Source organism: Mizuhopecten yessoensis, unplaced genomic scaffold (genome assembly GCF_002113885.1).
Source record: "Mizuhopecten yessoensis strain PY_sf001 unplaced genomic scaffold, ASM211388v2 scaffold5913, whole genome shotgun sequence".
NCBI classification, from domain to species: Eukaryota; Metazoa; Mollusca; class Bivalvia; order Pectinida; family Pectinidae; genus Mizuhopecten; species Mizuhopecten yessoensis.
This window is the reverse complement of record NW_018406286.1, coordinates 357,824-370,402: the sequence shown is the minus strand read 5'-3', so window position 1 is coordinate 370,402 and position 12,579 is coordinate 357,824. Positions and strand designations below refer to the sequence as shown.

At 35.7% G+C, this 12,579-nt stretch overlaps 1 protein-coding gene across 1 annotated transcript; it reads left to right on the top strand.

Annotated features, from left to right (window-relative positions):
* The first annotated feature begins 22 nt into the window (after positions 1-22).
* LOC110451281 (protein RRP6-like 1) lies at positions 23-11,845 on the top strand. The gene is made up of 7 exons (XM_021499203.1): positions 23-171; positions 3,359-3,635; positions 4,670-4,750; positions 5,320-5,442; positions 6,989-7,110; positions 7,413-7,987; positions 9,587-11,845. Exons 2-7 carry the CDS (start codon positions 3,384-3,386, stop codon positions 9,805-9,807), a joined length of 1,374 nt encoding a protein of 457 aa, XP_021354878.1. The 5' UTR covers positions 23-171; positions 3,359-3,383; the 3' UTR covers positions 9,808-11,845.
* The last annotated feature ends 734 nt before the right edge of the window (positions 11,846-12,579 follow it).

The window sequence follows — 12,579 nt, the reverse complement described above, 5'->3', positions numbered from 1 at the left end:
CTTCAAGTCTACTTTCGTTTCTATATAAAGTAGCTGATGTGTGTTTGTTGTGCAATCAGTACGCTGTCAATATATCATATATAGCATGTTGATAAAGGAAGGATTTAACTTCACTGGGTACACATTGAATGAACCTTCCTCCTTGGTTAAAGTCTATTCCACCTGCTTCACGTGAGTACTGTAAGATAAAATAATTTCATTTACATTGTACATTTGTCATTTAAAATAGTCGTAACACATAATCGGTAATAAAGGTCTCTGATACATCAATTATTGCAATATTCGTGTGTGATTAAATATCAATTAATACTTAAAACTGTTATAGTAATTAACGAACTTCCAGGAGGACTGATCGAGACGTTACCGAATCGAATATATAGCATAAACAACCATGATTTACACAGGGTGTATACAGCTCGCAGTACACACTCCGCTACCACGCGGTGAAGTCATGCAAAAAAACAACCGAGTCTATTTATATCCATGACCTACATATGGTGTACTATACCTATTCACACACAGTTTCTATTATACGTTCACATCTGTTCATTTGTGTTGTTACGGGTGTGTTCTTATACAGCAAATTATTGTTATACATAGTATATCTGATAAATCGAGGCATACCGTATTTCTGTAACAAAAACGGGATAACATATACAGGTGTTGATAAAATAGCTGATACACGACATTGTACTATAGATAACCTATTGAAAAGACCCAATTACAATAGACTTTTACAAATACACGCATACAAAACATACAATCACTGACCTTAGTTGTCAAAAGGACCCTATCAATCTATCTATCAATCAATACAAATGTTTTAACTACATGAGTAACCAATTTTAAACTGTTGTCTATAACACACAAGCTCAAATATAACATTTTCACCCATTTGTTTCAGTCTGACTTTATTCACTGAAATAGGGACCTTAGTGATAAAGCGTTTAAGAATCAATCGACTGCAGCCGCTATGCTTCTGCGTTTTTAACGAAATATGTTAAATAATCAAAAAATGGTATTCCAGAAAAATGTATTCTCACCTGAAACTAGGATATGTATTAGAATTTAAAAATTTACCCAAAATACGCATATAAACGAAATTTAAAAATTTACCTGAAAATTTAAAAAATACATATATTCCTACATATCCGTACATAAAAACAGGAGTTAACATATAGAAAAAAATGAATCACCTAAAACAAGTCTGTACACTGGAATATATAATCTTGCCTGGTATAAATAAATAAGACTAACATGAAACATGTATTATAAAACTTGAAATAGACCATGATATATGACGCAGATATATAAACTTCGCCTCTTATCTATAACTAGATAATGTAATCTGAAACAAGAGTGATATATAAACAAAAAATAATTTTCTTATTTGAAACCAGAGAACGAAATAGAAACATCAAATTCACGGAAACAAGTCATCAACTGGAAATCGATACTGCTTTATGATTCATGTATATAGATTAGAAAAACAAACACTAAAAGTGATATCGCCTCATACCTAGATAATGTAATCTGAAACAAGAGTGATATATAAACAAAAAATAATTTTCTTATTTGAAACCAGTGAACGAAGTAGAAACATCAAATTCACGGAAACAAGTCATCAACTGGAAATCGATACTGCTTTAAGATTCATGTATATAAATTAGAAAAACAAACACTAAAAGTGATAACGCCTCATACCTAGTTAATGTTATCTGAAACAAGAGTGATATATAAACAAAAAATATTTTTTCTTATTTGAAATCAGTGAACGAAATAGAAACATCAAATTCACGGAAACAAGTTATCAACTGGAAATCGATACTGCTTTATGATTCAGGTATATAGATTAGAAAACAAACACTAAAAGTCATATCGCCTTATACCTAGAACTAGATAATGTAATCTGCAACAAGATAATCTAGAGCAATATAACTACTTTTATTATAATTACATGAGTAACGGCCCATCAAGACAGGATAAGTAAGTCGCAAGGGCCAACAAATGGTCGACAAAATTCAAATGCAAAATAAAAACAAAACAAACTAAAGGTAAAAGACAACATCAATTTAAATATTAAAAGTGATGACTCATATTTTATCAAAAAGGCCAACAACTTTCAGATAGCCTAAACTCTAAAGTCAAACATTTTTTCGATTGTTTTATTACGACATGTAACGTTATTATAGAAATGTTCTCGAGTTGACTGAAGGTCGACACAATCTAATAACAAGTGATTTGCTGTAATGGTTCCTGTCACGCTATGTATTGAGGCTGGCCTTCACGTTTTAATAGAACACAACGGGTAATGTATAAATGACTAATCAGGTGTATTCGCACTTTATCCGGTGTGAGATTTCCTTGTCTCACCGTAGGGTTGAGACAGGGAGATTCCCCTATTCATAACAATGCTATGACGTCACTTTAACAATACAATGACGTCACGTCAACCCTGAATTTAGCATGTAACGTTATCAATTCATTGTGTATATGATACACATTGGAAAAACTGGATAAGAAAAAAACCGAATCATTCAACCCTTTGTAGGTAAGATAGGGGAATATCAAACCTCGTTTTGGNAAAAAAAAAAAACCCCCCCCCCCCCCCCCCCCCCCCCCTAGGGGGTGAGATATTCTATTAATCACGGCGCCTTTCTCTGTATCTAGGATGCAATTCACCGATTATCTGGTAACTTTTATATAAACAAAACGTATAACACTTGAAAGAAGTATAACTAGATGAAGATCATGCTAAACGTATGTGTGGCTATAGTTGTAAGGTTAATAGGTTAGAGATTATACTGTTTTGATAAGAGATTCGAGATCTATTATATTAGTGTAAAATGTTCTTGTTGGCTGAAAACCAATAAAAATTAATAACGTGTGTTTTACTGTAAATGGTTCGCGACATGCTATTCAAATACTAATATGAATTAGTAATATATGAAAGACCCATCCGGACACTAGCAAGGACAACCTCGTCCCGGCGGTTGTCTGTGCATTAAATCTAGTTATTTTGCCACGTTAATCTTACAAAAAAACAACAGTTCACAATTTTGAAATAAAGTTTAAAATCCGGGCTAGCGACGAAACGAGGACAGAATTTTAACTAAAGAATATTTAACATAGAAATCATTGAAAGAGTATAAATGGAGTAGGACAATCGTTTTTAGACTAGGCATTTTCTTCATTGACGATACTTTTCATGTAACTTCATGTTAATTCCATGTAATTCCGCCTCCTCAAATTCAGAACAGTGGCATTGACAATACAAAATCTCTTCGGATTTCCATTACATTTTATCTCCTTCTGTGGAAGATATATATGTATTTGTTTTATTTTTACTTTAACCTAGATTCAAATTCTGAATCGTACGAAAGATGTCTGAAAGTAAAAAGGTAGAGGTCATAACTGACGTAAGCAGGTGTCGTGACGTCGTCAGGGAGCTCGAGAAATGTGACGTCATCGCAGTTGACGCTGAGGGAGTGCAGTTGGGTAAGGATGGTCCCCTGACACTGCTGCAGGTTGGAACGCTCGATCACGTCGTCTACTTGTTTGACATCCATACCAACAAAGATCTCTTCATCCAAGGGAAGCTACAGGACATACTGACTTCAACAAAAATCAAGAAGGTATAATATGTGTTTTTTATGTTATTTATACCATTTACACCCATTTTTCAGGAGAGTCGTTTAAGATCAAACTGAGATTAGGTAGGAAAACTCGTATTTTTATGTGACTCCCTAGGTGGCGTCACCGGAATAGTTGCTTTATTCCATTTGCCAGTGGATCAGTTAATATAATACAAACGGATTTGAGGTAAAAAGCTAGTACGACAGGATGGAGACGCGTAAGATTGTTTTGCGATTCATTTAATTTTTTGACTCGAACATTTATAAAAAAAATATTATAGCTTGGTTTAGATTCGAACCGAACCGGACTGTGATCGTATAATTTGGTACTCGTATCTAAAAATGGCACCGGGAACACGCCTCTTATTTTTACTCCGGTCGTTATAGATGAAAATGACATATGTCACAATATCTTATACTTTTTACTTTAAACGATTACATACTATGTAGATGGCACAACAATAATACTTTATATACATATTTGTATGATATTCCACTCGATATTTGAGTAGGTGTCGACATACACATATAGAAACGTGTAATACACTTTGCGAGCTATCTCCCGTTGAACAATCGACACGGTTTTCACTTTGTACATGTAAATAGTAAAAGGTATATCTAATTGATTGTTTGTACGGTTATTAATTTCTTCGATATCCATTCGTCTCATATGTTTTTAGCAATATCATAGGTACATTTTGTAAACATGTGTGTCAGACTTAAAATCACATGCCGTTTATCGTGTTTAAAAATATTTCTTTTCAATCTGTATACTTAGATGCAAAACAACAAAACTATTCTGTTTTATATTTATGGTTGTTTTAACGTGGTTCATGTAGCATTCTTGGTGTTCCAGTCCAGTTGTGATATGACAACTGGAAATATGTAATATGACATCACGACAAGGTACGATTACCTTTTAGTATAGGTGTGACCTATCGTGTTTAATGGTAGCCAATACTTATAAAACACATTGTTTAACGTTAAAGTAACCACTGTTTCGAATACATTTATCAATGTTTTCTTATTTATAGGTGATCCATTCCTGTTCTGGTGACAGTGCTGCACTCTACTACCAATTTAACATCCGACTTCGGAACGTGTTTGACACACAGGTAACACACATGTTCTACTACGATTAGACACAATTACAATTTAGCAAAAAACAGCTTTTCTGTCAAGTGAAAAGAAAGAAATTGTTATCATCGTAGATTATGAATATTTTTTCCTGAACTAATATGTGCATTCCAACCAGCGCTTTGTATTTTGGTAAACATAACAGTGTGATTTAAGAAAATGCCGTTTGATGTCACACCGTCTTTATTTGTTTTTACAGAGTTATTTTGTTGCTAAGTGATTCATATCCATATTCTTACATCTATGATGATATGAACCCTAGTTGATTGTACAACTATATTTCATGATGAAAGGTAGAAGTATAGGGATGATAGTAGAACTATTGCTTTCAAGATTGAGTGTTTCGTATTATTCGTACAAAATCGTGATCATATGATGCAAAACTCAATACATTGTTGTCCATTTCATATGAACGTCCATAAAAGAAAAAAGTATATGCTAACTCATTCAAGATCCTATGTATATATATGTGTGTTTACTTCAAAAGTTTACCTCGACCTCTTGCTAACTTTCATGCATTTATCTAAATTGTACCTTTAAACCGCAGGTAGCACACCTGGTTATACAGGAGGGCGAGGGAAGAGAACTTGCTTCTATGCTGAAACTCGAAGATCTTTGCAAGAAGTATTCGTCGGTTGCCAAAGTCGCAGATCAAAAGGATGCAATTAAGGTAAGGAACCGCGTATGGTGATATTTGAGCCACTAACTACGTGTTAGATGTGGTGATTGATAAATCAATGCATACAAATCCCAAAGACATAACTTAAATGACAGTTAATGACATATTTTCGAGGTTTAATCTCTTCTCTTAAAGATGGAAATACGGAATCATAAAAGATCTGCACGAAACAGATATTACAGGTTATTTACCCAATTTTGTGTTTAAATCAGACAGGGTATTTCATAATCGGAACGGAAAGACAATTTATGACCTCCCTGAGCAGGAAATGGGCGTGCCGCAGGGCAGCGTTCTTTCTGTAACACTTTTTGTTCTCAAAATAAGTAATATTGTCAAAACGTTGTATCCGTCTATAGAGGGCTCTCTTTACATGGATGACTTTCATATATGCTACCGGTCAAACCATATGAATGTTATTGAAAGACAACTGCAACAATATTTAAATAAACTTCAAATCTGGGCTGAAACGGTTTTAAATTCTCAAAATCAAAATCGTTGTGTATGCATTTTGTCAATTACATAAAATCTATGACTACCTCAATCTCACCCTTGATGGCAAACCCACTACTGTAGTCGAACAAACCAAATTCCTAGGCGTCCTATTCGATAGAAAGTTGTTGTTCCTTCCTCACATAAGATATCTTAAAGCAAAATGCATGAAAGCATTTAACATTTTAAAGGTCGCTTCCCATACCGACTGTGAAGCTGATAGGAAGGTACTGCAATGACTCTATAAAGCACTTGTCAGATCTAAATTGGACTATGGATCCGCAAGAAAGGCTTTTTTTTTAAACTAAAAATTGTAGGCTTACAATTTGATGGGCTTTTCACCGTTAGGATTTATTTGAGTTAGATCGTGGCTTTCGCGTGTAACAATTAATAGGTATTTCTGAAACTTTCCTTTGAGCACAGCTGCCAAAAAAAATCGGTTATACCAAATATCAGGCTTGAACTTGTTTAACGTCTTATCAACAGCTATGGTCATTTAAGGACGGCCTGCCCTGCGTGCAAGATGCATGCGTGTTGTGTATGCGTGTGTGTGTTGGAAGGCTGCGATATGTTCGTGTTTGTCACCTTGTGATAGCGCGGAACTGATGCCGACTTTATAGTGCGATGTCACTGAAACATACTACCGAAGACACACTGCAGGACACCCCATCCGGTCACATTATACTGACAACAGGCGAACCAGTTGTCCCACTCATAAATTGCTTAGCGTTTAACAGTAGTAGAAACTACCATTGTTACAGACTTTGTAATGTCTCGGCCAGGGAACGGAACACAAAGCTTTCCTCACAGGGGCAACGCTCAACTATAGGCCAAAGTGAGGAATTGTCAAGGGAGACATTAGGAAGGAGAAAGTTGTTTAGACAGAGAGCAAAAAAGCGCTCTGAACAGTCTGTATAATCGATATCTAGACCTTAAAACATCTAATGTTATGATAAAGCATTTCGTATTTGTTGCTAATTTCTGATATTTCACTGGTAAAAATGTAAAAAAGAGTGTATTTTTTATTGTACATGTTTCTTGTTAATAGGATATGTGGGTAAAAGAGATTGGCGATCTCTGGGCAAGACGTCCATTATCTGATGACATGGTTGAGTATGCCGCCGGTGACGTCACAGCCATTGTACCGGAAGTGTACAACACAATGAAAAGGTAACTTGTACTTCGGTCAAAAAACAAATTAATAACATTATTTTAGAAAGAAATACAAACATGCACGTATATTGCATATATTGTGACAGGTCCTTAAATGACTTTTGTTGTCTATAACGCACATTGAACCCTCAAATTAAGTTCATGGCCAACATAAACATTACCGTTACCAAATTAATCGATACGATGAAACTCAATCAATTCTAAGTGGATACAAGGAGTGATCGCGTATATATTTTTTTCTCGTACATTTCTGATATAAATTCCCTTTGTACAAAAAATTGCTGTTCTTATTATTTCAGACACATAGAAGAACGCGGGTTAGTAGAAACTTTCAACAAGCGCGTGGAAGAAGAAATTCTTATCACTGTCGATGAGACGATGAAAGTGCAGAGAAGGACAAGGGTTGAGGAAAAAATAGGTCGTATTTTGAAAAAAATCGACTCAAAATATCCACCCCATCTCAAATTTAAAGATTTAGAAGATGAAGATGTAAAAATGGCTATCCAGAGGGTTCACATGAAAGATGTTGAGAAGTTTTCTCCCCTTGTAAATCGACTGAAAAAGGAGTCTATCCAACAAGATCTCGATAGCATAGAGGAGAGCTTCGCTTCAGAAAACGGTGTGTTTGATATAGTGAACGGGCGGTGCGACAGATCTCTGAAGACGGCATACAGTTGTAAAGATCCGGTAATTCGAGACAGAACGAAAAAAATACAAGATCGTGTTGTCCAAATCACACTCGACCACATCGCTAAGAAATATAGCGTCACATCACCAGCGACGTATCTGTCCCGCCATGAGAAAGACGCCATGGGTTGGCTTAGACCATCTCCGTCAGGAGAACAGGACCCGCGCTACAATAAGGTCGTGCTAGGTGAGTATAAATCAGCAGCTCTGTAACATGCAAAATATAAAACAAAACAAAAAACATCGCACCAACTGATTACAATTCTTCTTTTTCTGTACCTTTGGAGGGGTTTTGTACTAAGAATAATTTCCCATGGTTGCTTTATTATCCAGGTGAGCGTTACAGGCCATCTTGTTGAATGAATCCACAGCTTTCACAATAACTTTAAAAAATATTTTGTTTGACATATTTATAGTAGGATCAGAATATCATCAGATAGAAAATATATAAAAAATATAACAATATTTTCTATGCTTATGTTAAAATTTAATAGATCCAATATTTGATCAATATTGAACCTCCTTTTCTGAACAAGTTTTCTTCTATCAGAACATGTTCGATTTTATATACATTGTTCTTCCATACCTCAAACGGAACCGAAAGAACGCCTCCGTATCTACACAAAAGGCATTCATTACACACATGGAGGCACCTTAAATGGCCTTCACTGTTAATAATGTTTGACTTCCGGGTTACAATATCATTGTTTAAGTTCCATGGCAAACGTTTCCAGAACACATGTGGAACAAGAGCCCCACATTCACCTGAATGTTTAGCCCATTTCAGAGTTATGACCCAGATAGCAAGGCCCTTGGGTCAGGGGTTGGGCCATACCAAAGAGTCAATACTAATAATACCATGATTATGCTGGTCTCTTGATGCCCAGTTATGGTATATGCTGTTATGAGGAATGGATCTCAACCGTTTCATTGATATGACCCTAGAAGTAAGTCCCTAGGAGTGAATGTGTGTGTTTGTTTGGGTTTTAACGTCCTCGCAACAGCCACGGTCATATGGGAACGGGTGCCTAGGGAAACACCGTCCTAAACAGGAAAGGTAGGAAACGAAAAATATCCAATGTAGTGCAATAGGAACAGCAAATTAATTTTGCCTATCAAATGTATATATGATAATGGGGTGGGTATATAAACCGCTGCAAAGTTATTACCGAGAAATTAAGTCGGTAGGGGCGGGACTAGACCCAAGGGTCAATACTTATATCATGATTGTGTTCGTCTTTTGAGAAAAGCAATGGAATATATGGTTACTGGGTGGGGATCTCATCCTTTTAAAAGTAATGGTTCAGGGATGAAGTTCCCAGGGGTGGGGCCAAACCCATCGGTAAATTGTCATACCATAACTATATTTATTTCTTTATGCGTATCAACTATATGTCTGGCGAAGGGTTGGGGATCATTAACTGTTTCAAAAGCAAGGCGGAGTAAAACGATAATATGCTGATCCTCCTGAAACACATGATCTAAATATTATTGAGCTTTGTCAAGTGTCCCCGTATAAATGTTGTCCTTGTTTCTAATAAGCACTTAAAGATAATAATAATTCCATCGATTTTAAGTTTGAACTACAGTTTTAAATACACCTTTGTATTTTTTGTATGCTTACTTGTGTAACTGTACATATTGTGCACTGTACCGCTTTCCCTGTAAATATATCAGTTGTTCATGACAAACTTAACATATTTGCCCTTTTCTTATCATTTTGGTAATAAGTTGTTGTTTTTTACCTGACTTAACGTAACTCATTGTTTATTGCTGGATTTTGCAGCTTTATATTGGAAGCAGATGGAGACAGAACTTGACTCCACTATTCAGAAGCTTGAGCGGGAAACGTACGAATTTGTCATGCATGAGGGCCACTACAAGAAAATCAAGTTTTACATGAACCAGCGCACCCCAGTTCCGCGGTCAATCAAAACGAAAGCAATTTACTTGATCAGAAAGCTCGACCAGACGTTTGGAAGAGGTGTAGTGCCCGGGAACCGGTAATGACGGAAGTTGAAATCGAGGCACACGTTTATTCGCAGCATTGATTGTTAAATCGGAACTTACGCATAAATGTTAATTATTCAGAAAGAGACTATGATAGTGGCTCACATTAAAATGAGTCCGTGCCTTATTTATAATAGTATTATTAAAGTAAGACCAACCAGCATCGTTAACTTACAAAACAATATATAATCCACTATTTATACACCACAGTCCAGCTATCTAAACTGGACATAATTTCAACATGCTTTCTGTTATGTTTTTCAATATAATATGAATCTAAATTGTAGCCAAAAAAGATAATCTTAAACACTTACGTACATGTGTAATACTTGAGTAATACTTAGTATAGGAATTAAATGTATAGCAAGACTAGTCCATTTCAATAGTAATTTGCCAAATATAAAAAGCAGCCATATCCTTTCAAAGAAATGACACAATGCGGATTAAACGCACTCCCAGATAGAAGATATTGGCTCAAACTAAAACGGAACCTTACAGAAATATTACTTCGATTCGAATGTGTTGTTTCTACCCAACACTATACATACATGTACCTGACGAATGTAGCTTTTCTACAAAACTACAATCTAAAATAGTATGCAATATCTATTCCGAAAAGATGGCGGCGTGTTTGCTTTCGTTACGGCAAGTAGGTCAGAAATCAAATCAAATAAATACAAATTACTAAGTAAGATGTCATTTCAGTCGAATGGAACTCAATGATGTTCGCGGAATAGATCAGTACAGGAATTTAACATGAGTGATCTCTACCCAGATGTTCCTGATTTCAAGAAACAAATCTTCTCTTCTAGCGATCATTTCAACACGTTATTGTAGCTTTCTCTTGACTAGTTACCACATATTTTTGTTTATATATTAAATTCCGGGGTCTGGGATGGCCAGCTCATTGTCTTAATACCGTTTCTATGAATACATTCACTGTTAGAACGTGCACGGTCTAAATTTCCTCCTGAAATATATTAAGTCCAGAAAGAAAATGACGAACAAAATCTGGCCAGATTGTCATAAACAATATCCTGGCACCAACTCCGTGCCGTGCTATGCATCTCTAGAACATTACTTTGTAACATAATTTACAACGACGTGGCGCCACTAAATCAGCCATCCATCCTTCGCCATTTTTGCGCCAAACATACCCACAGATATTGTGTCTTATCATTATTTTTTTACTCTTCCGAGAGTATCAATTTTTCCAGAAATTATTTCCGAGGGTATCAATTTTTCCAGAAATTATTTATAGTCGGTCTTCTTTGCTCAGGGAACCATGACAAACGTTTTTTGCGATTTATCTCCCTTACTACTAGTTTCTTTTTTGCCACTCGTCTGGTGTAGCCATGTTTGTGTAGATGGAACTGTAAGGTACGTTTAGCTATCGTCTTAATCTGTTTTCATTAAATTTGTTTGTAATTTTACCCAAACTATCCATTCTGTTACATTGAACCAGTCGCTCTAACCTTCTGTAGTCCCGAGCTATCACCGCTCACTTCCGACCACTTCGTATAATGTTTTCTCAATAACCTCGCTGTTCAATTCGTTTTTTCAGACTCTCGATTGTTGATTTTGGTATACCAAGTAGTTCTGACACATATCGTATAGTATGTCCTAGTCTAGTCATCCTCTTCTAGTAATTTCTGAGCTTTTTCTTTTACCTCGGAGCTCAACACGCTACGTTTTCGACCCGTCCAAATTTTAGTTTTCAAAATTTGTAAATAAAGCAGACAACAACAAAATCACGAGACATTTCAACTGTCATGTGACATACGCAGCCAATATTAACTTCTTAAAACACCGACATCTTTATATAGCACATCATTTATACACAAACATGTGTCGTAATGAAAACATGCCGCCATTTAGTCCGAATATTTATTGCATCATGCTGTTCATGATATGATATGTAACGGCAGTGTGTATCTGTGATTGTATACAAAAAAAGGCTTTGATAAAGTTAGTACCTAATGAAATTATTAGTGTTAATTGTTTGTTTTGTTATGAATAAATTATCAAATTTGAATTATTTGTCTGTGTGTTCATTCTCCAAAGTATATAACCGAAGCTGGTTCAACGTTACTATACCTCATACTTAACATCTCTCTCTCTCTTTCGTGTTCTAATATTTTGTTTGTTTGTTTGAATTATTTGTGGCATTATTTCTATTAAGTTTTTGCGTTTAAGTTAGTTTCTCTGAAACTATAAGTGCTAGACCAACCAAACTTGACATGTGCATTGATGTTCAAAGTGGGCCACAGGCGAGACATATTAATCCGAATGGCTTGTGTTTTTAGAGGCAACAAACGAAAAACATACATTGTGCAGCTCCATATCGCAATTTCGTCGTTAGGATTCATTTGTGGTACCCAAGGTAACGAGAATGAACAATCCAGGACTTCAATGGTTTGGTTGAGTTTTATATGGTTCAACGTCTTTAAGGCCGTGTCTCAATGTGTACAATGCATGCGTGCACAACACGCATGAGGCATGTCCTAAAATGACCTTAGCTGTAGGACGTTAAACAAAATAAAACCAAAGCAAACCGCTCGAACCAACAGCAAGTCGTATAGGTTGTTTGAAGATGATAGAAAGTTTTCACACACAAATTAATGTTGACCAATAATTATGTATTGTGTATTCATTGTTTTAAGAAATCAATTATCTCGCTGAACAAGCATTAACTGTTTATCGCTAGAGCTACATCAGCTAGTCTCAGAAGTCAATTACATACAAAACCTTTATATAACCAAGCAGAGG